This window comes from Antennarius striatus, chromosome 18 (genome assembly GCF_040054535.1).
Source record: "Antennarius striatus isolate MH-2024 chromosome 18, ASM4005453v1, whole genome shotgun sequence".
NCBI classification, from domain to species: domain Eukaryota; kingdom Metazoa; phylum Chordata; class Actinopteri; order Lophiiformes; family Antennariidae; genus Antennarius; species Antennarius striatus.
This window is the reverse complement of record NC_090793.1, coordinates 9,000,007-9,018,493: the sequence shown is the minus strand read 5'-3', so window position 1 is coordinate 9,018,493 and position 18,487 is coordinate 9,000,007. Positions and strand designations below refer to the sequence as shown.

Below are 18,487 nucleotides of genomic sequence, written 5' to 3'. Positions count from 1 at the left end.
GCAGCAAATCTGCATCAAAGGATCAAAAATGAATCAAAACAAGACAGTCCAATGCTTTGTTGCTCTGTCTGCACACATGTTTAAGGCTGGAAATGGAGTAGCCATGAACAAACTAGGTCAGTGATGTCATCATTTTCAGAGGAGATGATGGGAAGTTGGTATTTTCAGGTAAAAAAAAGAGAACATTTTCCAGATAAAACAGTTGTTGTGTGGACAGTTTCTGGATTGAAGTGGATGCTAACATTCTAACAACTACAACGCCATGCTGCCCTTCATGCATAAATTACATTCAGGTCATCTCCATTATCAGGTCTGCTGAGATAATACAAAATTGAAATCCTGACTGGTTAGCAGCGGTATCAATCGCACTTATCTCCATGGGCGGGAATCAAACCTGCAACCGCCGTTTGACACCTGCAACCTCAAAGAATAGGATGTCAGGATATAAAAGGAATCTTGTGTTTTTCTGTGATGCCTCTGAGTTGAAAGTGTAAGTAGATCACGACCTGTGGTTGAATTCATATTTTGTTTAGACTGAGAGTTTTATCAAACTCCACTGTTGTACACTGCATGACAAATTACACTGATAAGAAAGAGCAAAAAGAGAAACAGATGCGCTGGAGTGTGGGGCGTCAGCAGGAGCTGGGAAGTCAAATAGACAATGTGGAGAAAGGATGAGGATGTTGGACGGAGCTGAAGTGACAGTACTGGAACAGTGTTTGTGTGTCTGCGTGACACACTGACCCAGTGACGCAGCAGAGCTCACAGCTCGATTACCGATTACAAAACCACGGCTGTAGGAAAAGGGGAGGGGGGGGTGACGGATTAACAGCGCTTCCAGAGAACATAGAACCGAGAGATTAACTGAATGAGGAAGGAGGGAATAGAGGATTACATCTTTGTGGATGATGGGAGTCGCATATAAGGATAGCAAATAATCCGGTACAGTCCGGTCTGTATGAATGTACATGCATGACGTCCAAATTTTATGAAAGTTAAGGAATGAAGAGCGTAGCGTGCTGAAGGTTCACATATGGATGCATGCAGAGGCTTTACACTATGTTGTAAGAGAGACTGGAATGTAAGGAGTTGACGCTGCAGAGAGGCAGAGGCCGGTCATGGGGCCCCACTAAAACCATGTGCAGACAATCAGTTACAGTCGCTCCCTCATCCCTACAAAGACTCTTTGATGTGAGTCAGGACTTTAAATTCAACCTTGAGGAGTCACAAGACTACACTGTTTTTGATCAGAGTCAGGACAAACCTTCTGCTCCTTCTGACAGCAAGCATCTTCCAACTTGTGCATTCATCAAACTGACTCCATCCTTCAAAAGCATCCTCCTCTGCAGCGCATTTCATTTCAGCGAGCCAAAAATAAACCCGACAGGTGTGAAGTGGATATAAAGTGATCATTTCTGTCCATCTCTGGTTCCACTGGTCCCTCACTTTAAATTTCTGTCTCGCTTTAGGCTTTCAGAAGGATCAAGGCTAGTCAGACTCGTTATTTCACTCATGTGTGCTCGCTGTCATAAAGTCTGCCATGCAGAAATATAATAATTTTTTTCTCTCTTCCCCATTGCTCCCTTTTCCTGTTATGCTGCTGCTGGCACCCACCCAAAACCCTTCAACTTCCTTTGGCTCGAAGCTCTTCTTTTTCTTCTTCCTTGCCTCTTATTCCAACGCTTACTTTATCATCAAGCAACAAAATGTCTGCTATATGCGAGGCAATGTCGGATCCCTCCTTCCCTACCCCCTCCCTCTCCCTCTCCCCCTTTCTGTGCTGTCTAAGCGAGCTGCACGGTGGTTACGTAAGTGCTAAGGTCAAAGTGTCACTGCCGTTGTCAAGGGAGACATAGAACAGAGGGGCTTCAGAGAAGATTGTGCATGGGGCGAGAGAGGGAAAAGCTGCATGCAGTATGAAAAAGACCGTGAGGGGAGAATGTGGGAAAGGCAGAAAAAAATCAGATTTGAACTTGATTAAATACATCAAGCGTGATGAAATATACTTCATCTTGCCTGTGACATATGGGGCGAGGAAGTACACAAATACAAAGATGAGTGATAATATGTGAAAGGAGGAGGAAATGGGTTAGGAGTCCCAACAACAAAAGAATGGGAGTGCCCAAACATCCCTCTGAATAGGTGACTGTATGGAAACAGAGAAACGATCTGTGACTGTACGTGTTCTGTGCTCGGCTGCTCCACTAACCTAGTTTGAGTAATCTCTCCCTTCATGCTGTTTCATAAGGCTGCTGCCAGAGAATTGCATCATAAGGCCATCCTCTACAGCGGTCCCATCACCCCTTCCTCATCACAACCCAACACACCATACCAGGCGCGCATAATACATCCAAATCGGAATCTAACAGCAAAAGCTGTGCAAAGAGAAAATGATTCATACCAGTAAAACAAATATCAACCGAAGAAATTAGATGCAAATGTCGGAGCGCTAATTATCTTTATGCACACGGAGGCTGACTTTTTTCATTCCCACTTTTGCAAGGTTGCTGAGTAAAAACTTGAACAGCGGTGAGCGATCATTTTCACAGCAGCCAGGGTTATATTTCATAGCACTGTACCAAAAACGACTGAGAAACAAAGCTCATTTGAAAACAGCAGCGGTGATGAATATTTTAAAGCTTCACAGAATGAGTCTATGTTTCTGCTGCTACACCAAACTGCGCAGTAAATACCTTTAATTGTCATCTTAGCTAAAAGAGCTTTTATTTATGACTTATTACAGACGTCTAAACAGGAATATCTCATCATGATTCTCAGGTTATTTCTCCTTAATTTCATTTTTGTTTAAAAAGTATTGAGCATCAAATGCATATCACACATACACACCATTAAAAGAATCAGGCACAACCCATGTTCCACCCCCCAAAAAAGACAAAAAAAAATATGTCAGGCCATTAAGTTCATGTGTTCTGTTACATCATCTTTCCATTTTACAACACTCAGTGATCTTTAGCGTCTCTTGTTTTAAAGTGAATTCTTTACTATTATTAATGACTTCATGGTTGGCAGCATCTCACTGGCTAAAAAAGGAAGCATGCAGAGATTGTCGTCTGATGTACCATTAACCCCCCCCCACCCCCCAATCACCACTGATGCTGTTCTGAATGCTCTTTCCCCTCCTTAGCCCAAAGGACATAACATCCATGATTTCCTTCAGCTACGACCAAAGGATGTCGGTTTATTCAGATCAGGTCTCAACTTTTTTGAGACGTGTTGATGGCATAAAAATTCAAATCAATAAAGTTAATGAGAGTCAGCCTTAGCCATAAATTCTTATACTGCTTTCAGATGAATATTAAAAAAGGGTTGGGAAATGATGGCATTCTATGTATTAATAGTTTATAGAGAATCAGATTTTTGTGAACGGGGATATACAGTAATTTAATACAACAGTCTCTGGCGGTTCTTCTCAGAATATTCTGCTCAGACTTAATTCACTTATAAAATTCTCTTTACGTGATTTTTGAGTTTTCAAATAAATAAGCAATTCGACTGAATTGAATCTTGAATTTTCTGCAGCACAGTCACCTCTCTGGCTTTCTTTGGAACACAGATATTTACTTTGTGCCTATTACACAAAGTAATCGTGGTCACCACCTTTAATGATAGCAAATAACAAAGAACCTGTCTGATGGCTTCAGCTGCTCTGTTTTTAACAACACCTAATTAAATAGCTATGAATCCAACAGGCAACCAACATTTCAAGTTCCCTGCAAGGTTGCTATAAATCAAATGACATAAGTGAAGTATGGGGGGGTGGGGGTCGTAATTACACTTTTAAAGCATAACTAATTGTTGGTGTAAGTACAGTACCACCCCCCCACCCCCACCCCCTCATGGACGTGGTCGTCTTTATTTCCCTCCACACAGGCATGGGGGGAATAAACTGAGCTTCATCCTATCAGCCACCTTAAGCTCGCTCCCGATTGCGCGCACCCGCGCGTACTGCGAGAGGAGCTGTGGGCAGTGAGATCATGGGAGTCCACGCTCGGAGAAAGTAGGTTAGCAGGGTAGACTGAGAGGAAAGCAAGCTTGGAGTCAGAGCGCAGAGGGGGGGCACCGGACACCTCTCGTCCATCGTGGGACTATTCTGTCAGAATAAGTTGAGGCGAATCGATCCACCGAGACGATGCAAAGCGACTCCTTTCACTCTTTAATTCTACTTGGACTTGACCGAGCGACGGAAGACAGGAGTTTCGGCTAGTTTTTCCTCTTTTTTAAAAAAAAAAAATTTGTTTTTGTTGTCACTGTCGAATTTTATAAGAACCGTCTGCAGCCGGGTGGAAGTTAGTATTTACTTCCCCGGACCAGTCTGGCTCCACGTTATTCCTCCCTGTCCTAACACCTCCATCAACCACATGTAGCCGTGGTTTCTCGTCCTGCTGAAAGAACCCACGAACATCAAAATGAGAGGTAAGTGGATTTTTCATGGAATAAATAAATATGCCCGTGTTGAGTTTGTGTTTGGTGCAGGGATCGCACCGGTGCGCTTTCGTGCGCCTGGAAGCGAACACATGGGTTTGCACGGGAGATTTTGAGTGCGTCTGTTTGTCTCCCAGCGCGCATTAATCCCTCATGACTGGATTAACTCTGCACAGACCACCACCACCCCCCCACCACCACCCCCCGGCATGTTCCGCACCGAAGTTCAACAGTGAACAAAATCTGGAGACACGTCTTTCGGACATGAGAGCTGACCTAATCAGATCGTTGATGTTATTGTCTCTTTGGGTTTGTTTTGGGTGAAATAAGCAAACGTATCCATGCGTGCTTGGCTTTGTGGATCGTGATGGTTCCAAGTGTGTCAGTTTATGAGTGAATGTGAGTCCATCTCACCTGAGAGTCTTGTAAATTTTGTCTGGGGATCCATATTCGAGTTATGCAATAAGGGGGGGAAGGGAGGGGCGTGAAGAGAGGGTTGTTGTTAACCAAAACTAGAATTATGTAACCGATATATTGCGATTAAGTCTAATTGAAACTTACATATTTGACTTCGATTGCGCGATTTCACCTCAAGGGATAAGAATGAGGATTTTTATTTTAGCATTTATTAACAGCCTGTACAATCAATTCATTTATGGCATCGAACAGTCTATTTTTTTAAATTGTTGATCTATATTTATGTGTTGTTTGTTTTCCTAATGGAACGGCAGGTCCATGTAGTTGCGGTGTAGTAACGTGATGGCTGTGCCAGCGTGACAGGCAGCGTGATCGTTCGGAGGGGGAGAGAGAGACCTGGCTGTTCCACTGACCTGGTTATGTCACCCAACATTAGAGGAGACGCTTCTTCCACATCCCCCCCCCCCCCCTCCGCGTTAAAGGCTTTCCCCTTTACTTTTCCATACACAGGGTGTTCAACTCTCCACAAGTCGTTACGCCCACTTGAGGCGTTGCGCGTTTGGATTTTGAGCTGTATGGATGAAATTGACTTGACTGGACTTGACGTGACAGCAACAGCATTCGCAGCGCAGGGAGGGTGAGCAGCTCTGGGAAGCGCGGTGCCTCCGGCGGCTCCGCGCCGTGACCGTCGCGCCGCGGCAGACTGAGCTTGAACTTGGGTTGCGCAGGCAGGCTGATCGTTAAGAAAGATTGTTTGAGATTGTGAAATAAGAAAAAACAAAAACGTATGTTATCGACACTTCTGGGTTGTTATCCTGAAATCTGTTTTGGACACTTAAAAGATATTTTTCTTACAGCGCAGCCACCACAACCCCACCATGTTGTAACCTCTCTGATACCGCGTAATCTCGGCGGTAATAATATATTATGACTTTCTTTGTTCTGTTCTTGTATTGCATCTCTTTCTCTTTTTTTTTCTTTTTTTTTTGGCGTTGAGCATAGCCAACAGTAATCAGGAGCTGTGCTGGATCACAGATATGCTTTTTTTTTTTTTTTTTTTTTCAGCAGGGGAGGAAAGAGATTAATTTTTGCACAGTAAAAGGGGGGAGAGAAGGGGAGGAAGGTGTCTGGTGGAGGGAGGTTCCATCTCTGGGAGGATATCCAAATGTAAACAAACTTCAACCCATTCTTAGCTCCCTGCAATGAAAATGTAGGTTAGTTGTTCAAACGGTCACTTCCGCACTTGGCGGGTTTTTTTATCCCAGTTTAAACACACCAGAAGTCTTTTACTCTGAAATGTCGAGTCATTCAATCAGAGTTGGCATCCTGACAGACGTCTAGAGGCCTGTCTGTGGAGACTGACCTCTGAAACTTCCTCTGGTTCACCGTCTCGGATAGCAGAATACACCCAAACAGAATTAATGCACGAATTAGTATTCTTTCCTCACAAACACAACGATAGAGTCATGAGACTCATGTTACACACTGACACACAGTGGAAAGAGGTCTTTGGAATTCTTAACTCTGTTGTAATCCCCCCCTCTTTGTGGGCCTCAGCTTGGCCTCTACTGGAATTTGCATCTTTTAAAATAGAGCCCCTTTATTTGAATGCACTGGCAGCCGGATGGTGAAATATAGGTTATACATATTACTAATTCAAATACAGGCCTGATCAAAATTTTAAGACCAGTTGAAAATTTGTAAGAATTCTAATTTTGCACTGTTGGAACTTAAGAGGATTCTAATTAATGCTTTAGAATGCAAAAAAGAAAAAATGGGAGTGAGACAAGAAAAAAATTTGTGTAAACAATTTATTGCAAACTATCATTAAACTGAAATAAACTCTTCATCAGCTGATCGAAAATTGAAAACATTCAAAAAAACAAAAACCCATAAAATAGAAATAAAATTTCCAAAAAAGGATTCAGTAATGAGCACCTCAAAAATGTGTTTCAGCATGCTTGATGCTAGATTTTCCAAGAGGATAGTGGGAATGTTGCTCCAAGTGGTGAAGATAGCTTCACTGAGGGCAACCACCATCTGGAACTGGTGTCCGTGTTTTTGTAAACTTCCCTTTCCTTCCAACCAAAAAATTTCTCAATGGGATTTAGATCAGGGGAACACGCAGGATGTTTCAAAAGAGTGATGCTATTTCTCTGGAAGAAGTCCCTGGTCAGTCGTGTGCTGTGAACTGCAGTGCTGTCCTGTTGAAGAACCCAGTCATTTCCACACAGACGATGGCCTTCAGTCATGAAGGATGCCCCCTGTAATATCTCCACATAGCCAGCTGCTGTTTTTCACTTTTGCACAACCTGGAGCTCCATCGTTCCCTTGAAGGAGAAATCTGTCCCAGGTGGGATCTCCTGGTCGGTCCAGTAACGTTTTTTCTCATCAGAGAATAAAACTTTTTCCACCTTTCAATGTTTACGGGCAATTTTGTGCAGTTGGAGCCAAGGACTTTGAAGACGTTTTTTGTTCTTAAACCTTTCTCTCGGTGACTGATTGTTATGGGACCGCTGGTGGTACCAGTGACAAGCTTCATTTTTGCTGAGGATTGCCCCATGTCAGCCAGTTGGTTCCTCCGGCTCAGAGCCGGTGAAATTTTCTCACCCCCATTTCTAGTTTTTGCATTTTGAAGCTGTACTTGGAACCTTCTTAAGATCCAACTGTGCAAAATGTGAATTATTGCAATTTTTCAACTGGTCTTAAAATTTTGATCAGAAGTGTATTATCCCACTTGATGTGTGACACAACTCCCCTATCTCGTATTATTAATGTTAGCCTTGAAAACAGTCATCAGCCTCTACCAAGCTTTGTGTCAGTCTGTCGTTCAGAAACATTGGAGACCTGCTGATTATAAAAAAACACAAACAGCACAATCTTGTTTAAAAAAGGGTTGAAAGATATGGAAACTCATAATAGGTGTGTGTGTTTGCACAGGCCAGTACGTATGGTGGTGAACATGTGGAGGTTTTCCCTTCACGACCCTACTGATGTACGAGTCTGATCGTTTTCTACAGGTTTATTTTGTGTGAGTCGTTAACCTGCTCAGACAGAAGCTGTTGTCCCTTCTTTGTTGTTGTACGTCTATTAATGTTTATTACATATTTGTGACTGGATTTAAGTTTTATTGAGTGAGAGATGTGAAGCTCGGCATGCAAGGCATGCAGCGGGATTGGTATTGATCTGCATGGAATGTCTGCTCTCTCTCTTTCTCTCCCTGTTTCTCTCTCTGTCTCTGGAGGTCAGATGCTTATGACAAGTGTTTAAGCAGAGGTCAGCAGGGATGTTCAAGGTTAATGGTGAGTGTTGGCTTCAGGTTAGTTTTCCTACGGCTGCCTTGTCATTTTAAAATAATTCAATTTGTCATGTGGGATGGGCTCCAGCAACCCTGTGACCCGCAAAAGCAGAAGAAGTGGACAAGAAAATGAATGAATTTTTCATGTCTGTCAAAGTAAACTTTGACTGGGTGTTCTTTTTAAACTCATTAAAGGACACATCATTTTTAAACGTGGTGGGTTTGGTTACTGACATGAAAGAAAACAGAGTACTGTTGGGTTTTTGGACCCTTTTTTTCCCCAAGAAAATAATAAATTAATTACAGGGAAAGAATCGATCAGTAATTTCTCTAGACCTCCCTGTTAATTTTCCATCTTTATTCTGTTCTGTGTGAAATTAATTACTATGTTAATTATTCATTTAACAGCTGGCGGGCAACAGAGTTAAATTAGAGAGTGTGTTAGGGTTGTGCCTGGATGTCTGCAGACTCACAAGTGAGAATGTGTGTGTGTGTGGCTGTTGCAGCAGCGGTATTCGTGTAATTCTGGCTCCCAGCTCAGGACAAGAATAGAAGCAGAAGCTCAATGTCAAACACCAGCCTAAGAGGTGGTTGCCGAATAGCTGATGTTCAAGTTCAATCCACTCCTAGGGAGGTTGTTCTGGTCAAATCAGAGGCATTGCCTCATTAATAAAGCGGCGCAGAGCTGGAATGTTGCACAGAACTGAAATAGACTCTTCAGAAATCTGTTGTGGGCGTCAAGCAAGCTTATCTTTGTTGTGTTTTTCTGGTCTGACTGCCTCCCTTTGGTCCATTTGCAGTTACGTAACCGGTAGTATTTTGATGCAGGCTACAAGCCGTGAGGGAAATGTTTTATGAGGGATGTCTGACCGTTATTCAGTTCCACCTTAAAACTGGTATATGGAGAGCCGGGATCGCGCCTGACTCCCACTTCCCTCTCCCCCTACAGTGGGAAAGTGTGTCAGTAGGACAGAATGTCCACATGGGCTGACAGGCTACAGCGCCCGAGTGACGGATGACTCGGCCAATACCATTCAGGCTGTAAACGGCGCCCAGCCACTGGGAGTCTGAGGAGGGCGGGGTGCTGGGGTTGGTAGAGTGAGCCTGGTGAATGAGTGTTGTGAGGAATGCTCACAGACAAGAGTTATATAACCACCAGATGAGGGAGGGGTGGAGGGGAACCTGAGAGAAATCAGGGAAGGGGGGGTGCGAGAGATTATTTTTCCATTGCATGCCTGCAGCTGCCCTGATCAGTTGGAGTATTTTAGTCAACTGTTTTCACAAAGAGACAGACAACCGTGTCATTAAAGGGGGAAAAGAAGTGGAAAGAGTTGTTCCACTTCCAGCGCACCGATTCCTTCACAATCACATTTTCAGACATAAGTGCTTTTCCACATGCAGTCGTCTAAAAGGGATTCTGTAAATCAGTCTCTGCAGACGGCAACAGATATTTAATGATGTTTTTCTGTTTGGTAAAGAGCGAGTGTTGTGTGTATGTGTCAATTTGTGCAAGCGTCATGTGATTCCCTATCTGTTTGTGTACTCTGTTCCCTCATGGGTGCCGCGGACAGGGTGCCGACACACACTTCATAACCAGTTATCTGCTCTTGCACCCTGAAGTGGCAAACGTCTCTCTGGTTGGAACCATTACAATATGAACCACAGAGACACGGGGAAGGTTACCACGGTCTGTGTGACTGTGTGTAACGGTTTGGTTTGTCCACCTCTCCTCAGAAACTGATCATCTGGATTAGTTGAATTTTTTATACATGCATGATGGGAGCCTAAAAGTGTGCTTTTCATACTTTGTCTGTTCATATTTACTTTATTTTTTATTGTTATTTAGTGTTCTTGTACATTTTTCTAACTTTCATGGACCATAAAAGTTATGGTCCATCTACATCAACATTTTTTAATGTCACTGGACACTAATAAGCTCTAGTTGTTATACTGCGATGTGAAGCACAGGATTTGTCTCAAATTCAATATCTAAACAACTTTATAATTTAATAATAAGAATTCAAAACATCATCGTCATTCATTTTGACTGTGTGAGGTCAGTCGTCCCGTGTCGACACGTCCCACATGATGGTGATGGATGGATCATGAGTTGAGCATTTGGCAAAATGTGATATTGTGACAAACTGTTGGGTTTTGTTTTTAAGGACATTTTTTCTTCTACGCAGTACGCACTTTATATGTTGGTAATATATTACATTCATTCAAACACACACACTCACACAGGCAAGCACACACACACACACACACACACACACACACACACACGGCATCAATCAAATGATCTACCTCACCTCTCCTTTTCCAGAGGAGATAATTTACCAAATCTTAGACAAAGTCTATTTTTTTCAGTTAGTATTAAATGACATTGTGACCGGTGTTGAATAAATTCCAGATCCAGGCTTCTGGACTGTGTGTATTCATTGAATGGATGCATGACGCTACTCAGTGATGTGTTAGTGTTTATATGACTGGCTTCTGAACCAGAGTGTGACTCAGTCAGGCCAAACAAACCAGAGAAATAACAAACTACCGCACTTCATAAAACGGATCCAACTTTCTAGGCACATTTGTGAGAGTTTTTCGATGTTTCTCTCTCAGACAAATGAGTCAATGTTGTTTGTGTTGTGCAGCTCAGATTGAGGTGATCCCCTGTAAGATCTGCGGGGACAAGTCCTCAGGAATCCACTATGGCGTCATCACCTGTGAAGGCTGCAAGGTGAGAAACAAACTTTACAACAAACAGCCCGTTCTATTTTAAATGTGCATATCATTTATTATATCATCATTTTGTTTGTGTGTGTATGTATGTGTGTAGGGTTTCTTCCGCCGGAGCCAGCAGAACAACGCCATGTACTCTTGCTCTCGCCAGAGGAATTGCCTGATTGACCGGACTAACCGTAACCGCTGCCAGCACTGCCGCTTACAGAAGTGTCTGGCTTTGGGCATGAGCAGAGATGGTAAACACTCAACAACACACTACACACACCTAACTCTGTGCACCTTTAACCGTCTCATTCAGCTGTCAGAAGCTGATCTTTGTTAGAGTTTTTGTGTGAGGGATAAATAATCCTATACTTCTGCTCAAACACAGTCCTTCATTATCTTCTATCCTGGTTTTTGTATTCTCATTAAGTCTCACCTAAGGCTTTGTACACTGTTATTGAGAGGGTGGCTACACACCACTGGCCTGAGGCTGAGGTGATGTTCACAGCAGATATACATCTCCAGTGGCTTCCAGCGTGTATTCCTTTATTTTAAAGCTGATACCAGGAGAATTTGAGAATCCTCTAGCTCTAACATCCATGTGGGCTGAAAGCCTACACCTTTCAAAGAGATACAGGGACTGGAACACGCTGCACTGATGGAGAAGGCGGCAGAAATGTGGGCCAGAAATATTCTGCAATTAATTGTGTTTTTTAAAGCTGTTAGGAAATAAATATGAATTTCGCTAAATGTCTCTGTAATAAGGTGGAAAATGCATGAAGTATTTGATGTGCTGTCATGTACAGGGGCTTAAGATGTTCTGTTGTGATGTTTTTGGTCTGCAGCGGTCAAGTTTGGTCGTATGTCTAAGAAGCAGCGTGACAGTCTTTACGCTGAGGTGCAGAAGCATCAGAAGTCCCAGGAGTGTGTGGGAAACGGAGGCGGGGGCTCTGCTGCTCTCTCCTTACCCAAAGAGGATGGCGTCTGCAGCGTCGGCAGAGAGGACGGCGAGGAGGGTCTGAGCAGGTCGTACAGCACCGGGGGATCCAGCTCCACCCTCAGCGACCTGGATGACATCGCGGCGCTGCCCGACCTGTTTGACCTGCCGCTGACCCCCGAGGAGGCCAGCGAGTACTGCAGCCTGGAGCTGCTCGGCGGAGGGGCCAGTGCCGGGAATACCTCCAACTCATCGTCCTCTTCTTCCTCTTCCTCATCCTTGTCCAATCAGAATTCCCCACAGCAGACTCTGCTGGACGGGGCAGACAGCAACGGCATCCAGTTGCTGCATTCCCACTCTCACACACATCCACTGCTGGACCATCTGCCTGATGACTGCTCAATAACAGACCTCGGTGAGTATTGATCGTAATTAAATGAATTCTGCTTTTAATCACTTATTACCTGCAAAAGCAAGGAATGTGAGAAGGAAGGAGGAAAGGATGACAGAAAAAAGCCTATTTTAAGACAGGTTATAAGAAGTATTTATTTATTTATTTATTTATTTATTAGCTTCCCCTTTTGTATTTTCTTGACAATTTCCTGCTGTATATTAATAAAATTATTATAAAGTTGGTTTGTTTACACTGAGTCATGGTCAGGAGTTCCAGAAGCTTACATTAAGGGACAAAGGAAAGGCAGGCAATAATGGTTACAGCCGCTTTGTCATCACTGCTTGTGTTTTTGGATTTATAATAAACTTATTAATGCTGCCCTGAAATGCTAAAAGAATGAATAAGAAAAAAAATTAAAATGAAATAACAACTAATGTTATTGACAAACTGAGGGCAAAGAGGAGAGGGACGAAAAACAGGATTAATGAAATAATCAGGAACAAAGAGGAACAAAACAAGTTATAAAAACAGGCTAGGAACCAGGGACAAATAAAGTGATGATGGTGCTGTGGCATTTATAGAGGTAAGAAAGTGTCTCTAGAGACCTGAGGAAGCATAAATTGAGTTTTATTTTACAATTTTACGGTTGTTGGCAGTGGTAAACTGCACGAGGGACTTTGAATAGCGCTCTGGGGAGCTTTAAAGGGAACAATGAGTAAATATTGTGACTGGGGAATATTTGAAATGCATGAGGTGGAAAAGTTGCTAACAGACACGAAGATAAGATGAGAAGATGAGCTTTTATCACACAGCAGCAGAGTTGCAAAGCGTCTGGTGACACCGCCATGATCTGTGGATATGAAAGGAGATGACTGCTATTGTCTCCGCTGTCCCCAAAAGCCAAACCTGCCAGCATCACAAACACCCTAACTGTCTGCGTTTGTATGCTTTTGTAATTTCACAGAGCATATCACTCAGAGTATAGTAAAGAGTCATCTGGAGACGTGTCAGTACAGCGCTGAAGACATGAAGAGATTCACCTGGGTACAATACACAACTGAGGAAACTCACGCGTTTCAAATCAAGGTCCGTTATGTACCATCTAATGTGTCAGTATCACAATATCCGATTGAGAAACTGTATAGAAAATGACTTTTAAATTGTAAAATAGTAGAAAATTTCAATTTGAACTCACGTGTTTATGCTCAAGTGACGTCGGTGGATTTAAAATGTCTTTTCTGTGTCGTCTTTCCAGCCGGCTGAGTGGATGTGGCAGCAGTGTGCACACCACATCACCAACGCCATTCAGTATGTGGTGGAATTTGCCAAACGTATTGCTGGCTTCATGGATCTGTGCCAGAACGATCAGATTATATTGCTGAAAGCAGGTCAGTGCTGTAGGAATTTAGTCTTCTAGAACGAGGTGTAAAACTTTCCTGTCTTGTGTCACCCCAACCCTCTAACATTAGCTTTATGTGCACTGCATGTGTGCTGGATGTATCAATATTTCAAAATATTTCAGTAAAACTTCATAAATACTGGAGAGTTGCATTTTTTTCCACTTTGGTATAAACAGTTTGAACATTTTTTCAGATTGAAGAGCAAATGCAAAATATGTATAGAAGTCTAAACTGAAAGCAGCTCTCTTTATATGTCAGATCCCTCAGCGTAGGGCCCAACAGCAAACTAGTGCCTTTTAGAAATGTTGTTAGGTTTTGAAGTATTTTCATAGGTAAGGTGGACGTTTCTCTCGCTCAGTCTAATATCTTCATAATTTACAATATAAAGTGTAATGTAGAAAACGACCTTGGCCATTTGGCATGATGACCTTTCCTCTTACAACTCTGTTTGGGGGGCGTACAGTTGTTAACGGTTCAAAATGTTCATGCTGTGCACCAGTCTTTGTTCAGTGATTCAGTGCATGTTGGAATATATTGCTTGCGTCTCTGTCCCTCCCTCTCCCTTCTATTTTTGTCTTCATCTAATACTCTTATATTATTTTTTAAATTATCTTTCAGGTTGCCTGGAGGTCCTGCTGATACGTATGTGCCGAGCTTTCAACGTCAACAACAGCACGATATTCTTCAATGGAAAATTTGCCTCGGCTCAGTTCTTTGAGGCACTTGGTGAGGATCAGATTGAAATTCCGTTATTTCAGCTCAACAGCTTTCAGATAATTGACATGGCCATGCGTGAACGCTTATTATGTATCTTTACTATGCCTTTTTCATATGCACTGTGCAGTAATTACCATTAATGCCAAAGGAAATTACTTTGTTCCCACTGTTCTCACCTCCATAGCGACTAGCAGTACACATTATTTTAAATGACCAGACTGCAGTAATTGTTCTTAAAAGGACATTACTTTTCAGATTCAATCAAACAACTGTTCCATAATGCCAAGTTTGTAATTTAAAGTGATTTAAAGTCTCCTGATGGATGAAGTTTTCCCATTTCTTCCCTCTCTAACACCATCAGAATAACATAGCAATGCAGCCATAACAAACACAATCAAACAGAGCAGTAAACAGCGTGGTAAACTAATTTCAGAGGAAATTATGCAAGTTGTGTCATAAAAAAATACGACGGCTCACCAAAGGATATGAGGCTATGCCATAAAGTGATGACTTTAATCTACAGTGGTTGTTTTTTTTCCCCATTAGGGTGTTGGTTTGCATTTTAAAATTTCTGGTTGTAATTGTCTTTTGTAACATAGACTACACCTCTCTTCATTTCAAAATGTCACATCGCAACGACAAAAGCTCCACGATGATCAATTATTTTCAAATAGAGCTAAATGAGTCATCCACTGAAAATATTCATCCAACATCCACTGTTTTGTGCACATCTGAACATTTCTGTTTTATCTTGGACTTCCTGTGTCTATGCAGGTTGTGATGACCTCGTCAGTGCAGTGTTTGACCTGGGAAAAGGACTCTGCCGTCTGCAGCTGTCTGATGAAGAGATGGCTCTATTCAGCGCTGCCGTCCTTTTATCTCCTGGTGAATGTTTTTCCCTTTTTTTCACACAAACATGCATGCATACATACGGAATGCCTATAATGTGCACAGGTATCAGTATGTTCAATACTTGTTTTTATTGCACCTAATTTTAACTAGCTTTAAAATGTTTTATTATAAACTAATTTTGCAGGACCTTTTTAAATATTTCTAGTCAGTAGAAAAAAAATCTTGAATTTGAATTTTTCATTCAAACTGAATTGATCTTCTCAGAATATGACTTTTAGCAACTTCATTTACGTGAGGATAAATAAAACTGTCTACTAAGGTGATCATACTGTCCTTCGTGTAGATCGACCTTGGCTAACGGAAGGCCAGAAGGTTCAGAAACTCCAGGAGAAAGTCTACCTGGCTCTGCAGTACAGTCTGCATAAGAGTGTCGCTTCGGACGAGAAACTGGACAAGGTAAAGTCACGCCATCACAACTCTTTGTCAGCAAATATGTACTCAGAAGAAACACACATGCATAAACTTACCCTTGCATACCTCCTGTTTTTGCAGATGGTGTCCAAGTTGCCCATAATGAAGTCTATCTGTAACCTTCACATTGACAAACTCGAGTTTTTCCGCTGGGTCCACCCGGAGACTGCCTACAGCTTCCCACCGCTGTACAGGGAAGTGTTTGGCAGCGAGTTGTCTCTTCCAGACTCCACTGACAGCTAGATAGACGGACAAACACGAGTGAAGCAGGGAGTTTATTAAGCAGTAGGGAAGCAAGAGGAGAGACAGTAGGATAAAGATGTTGAAGCGCAACAACCAGCAGTTAAAGAGACAATCCAGGACGTTAATTACGTCGTCTCCCATGATCCCAAAGTAGTCCTCCATTTTTCCTAGCAGGCAAAAGCACCTTACACTACAGACCACACATAACCATGGTCCTCTGCATATTGTAGCATTAACAACAAGCGAACGGGCATCGTAAGAAAGACACAGCAGCCCACTGAGCACACAACCGCTCGAAAGTCAAATACTTGTTGAACAGATCCGCTTTGGATCACCCAACCAGTTATGAATGTACCTCATTGACAAGCACCAGTGCACAAGTCAGAACACAATAGTTGAATGTAAAAACCTGCCACTATGAGACAGTTTTACACTAATTATTAGAAGGAAGTTGTCTTGATCAGCAGCTCTTGGTCAATATTTCTCTCAAAACCTCTCGATACAAATACATCTCAGTATGGCACACAAGTGTTTCCATGCAGACAACATCTCTGAACCAACCATCACTATGGGACCAAGATCATAAATCATTTTCTCTCATATGACAAACACGTGACGTGACTCATACCTTGGGCTGTTCTTCATAATCAGTCGTCAAACAGTGTCGCACTCATTTGGATAGTGTTCAGTGCTGCCTTTTTTTGTAGGCTCTTGTAATGCAATGAGAAACCTCAGTCCCACACGCCCCTTTCCTTGTAAATGCCACTTAGAGACAGAACAAGAAGAAATTATCTCTAATTTATATACACATTTATAAACATATTTTAAATGAGAATGTAAATAGATGAGTATATAAGTGTATGGAGAGGGTTAGAATGCGTGAGAAAGGGAGAACAGGTTGACAGTTATATGTAGGAAAAGATGGACTCTTCAACGAAGGCGGATACTTTCGACCCTTTTTGGATTTTTTCCTCTATTGACAGTACTCTCAGGTTTCTATGGCAACAGCCCCTTCCTGCCACGACAGCGAACTAACCCAGCTGGGCGACGTGGCGTGATGGGGTGGGTGCTTGTTGCAGACACAACACGGCAGGGGAGACGGTTCACCTGAATGGAGGTGAAATGACATTGTCCTTTGTCCTGAGTTTGAACTGAAAGCTTTCAGCCTCTGCTGTAGCTGCCTTCCCCCTGCCTAAAGAGACAAGAGGACACAAGGAAGAGAAAAATCATGGCAAAAGATTATGTCACAAGCTGTATAATACAAGGAGATGTACAGGGTCTCCCCACATGTTCCTAACCAGCAGTCAGTACAGTTCATGTGGTGTAATTGTCTCTCATCACGTTTCAGTTGGCCGGGACGAAGATGATCACACTATAAACCATGAACCCTCCTTGCTGGTTGGAGCAACTGTATTATTTTGTACATTTGCTGTTCCTCTCGTCTCAACCCAACACTTGTCTGAATACTTAGCACTTCCTCTTTGTCACCGGACACTAGTAAGGCCAGACAGAGCTACCAGCTGCCCCCCTGAGTTGGGCCTCAACACCAGTAAGACTTAAGAGTTTCAATCAATCTGTTCAAATCTGTTTTTTTTTTTTTCCATTTCATATTTATCTCACATCACAGATAATTGCTTGCATTTTCATGTACATAAAATAGCACAATTTCTGAAGGTTGTTATAGCATTGAGATGATGATGACAATGATAATGATGATGATGACAATGATAATGATGATGATGTCTTATTTGGGGTGATGGGAAGATTTTGAGCAGAGTCTGACGACCTGCTGCCTGATGCTCAGGGAGCTAGCTGTGATCTCTTGTCCCTTTATCACCAGTGTCAACTTTTAGCCTTGTGCTCGTCACACCCTTGCACCTAAAACGAGACACATAATAATAATCACTGTGGACGTAAGTTGTATTTTTGTGAATGTTACTCACAAAGTGTCAAAGCCCTTCCTGTTTGTCCTAATATTGTAATTTTAAAGTTAGGAGACATAGGCATTAAAAAAAGAAGAGAAGAAATCAGCTATAGATAAAGAATTTCATTATTGGGGTTTAATGTTTCTTTTGCTGTGATTCTCATTTATTTGTCAGTCTTTTATCCACATTTTTCTTTAAGTGTCTCCACTTTTGTCTTTCAAAGTCAGTGATCTTTTTTTTTTTTTTTTGTTAAATTGAATAAAGACTGGGATAAAGTGCAAACAAAGAAGAATATGTTGTCTCCCTCCCACAACCCACATCCCTTTAGGTCAAAATGTACAAGAGGTATTTTACTATTATACAAGAGTCACACCGCGATTTACAGTGTTGTCCCATGGGATACATTATATGTGGTTTTAAGAATGTAATAAATGGTTTCTTTTTCTTTTGGAATGTTTCAGTTTTTTTTTTTTGTATTTTTATCCTTGTGCATGTATGAAGGATGTCAGCTTTTGAAAGGACCGACATCCAATCAGTCTCTAAAATCATTAATTTAAAATTTTACAACTTGAATCACAGGTTTGCATGAAAAATTTTATTCATTCATTCATTTATTTTTCCATTGCATAAATCAAATTGCTGTGATGAATTTCAAGGTCGAACGTC

General features: G+C 42.1%; 1 protein-coding gene across 2 annotated transcripts; it reads left to right on the top strand.

The window, feature by feature from the left end:
• The first annotated feature begins 4,005 nt into the window (after positions 1 to 4,005).
• On the top strand, positions 4,006 to 18,274 carry LOC137611750 (nuclear receptor ROR-beta-like). 2 transcript variants are annotated; one of them, XM_068339828.1, is made up of 10 exons: positions 4,006 to 4,434; positions 10,810 to 10,895; positions 10,995 to 11,136; positions 11,728 to 12,234; positions 13,178 to 13,299; positions 13,469 to 13,601; positions 14,232 to 14,339; positions 15,105 to 15,215; positions 15,526 to 15,638; positions 15,735 to 18,274. In XM_068339828.1, exons 1-10 carry the CDS (start codon positions 4,428 to 4,430, stop codon positions 15,894 to 15,896), a joined length of 1,491 nt encoding a protein of 496 aa, XP_068195929.1. In that variant the 5' UTR covers positions 4,006 to 4,427; the 3' UTR covers positions 15,897 to 18,274. The 2 variants fall into 2 exon arrangements, with proteins under 2 accessions (XP_068195929.1, XP_068195930.1); XM_068339829.1 differs by lacking the exon at positions 4,006 to 4,434 and adding an exon at positions 5,296 to 5,497.
• The last annotated feature ends 213 nt before the right edge of the window (positions 18,275 to 18,487 follow it).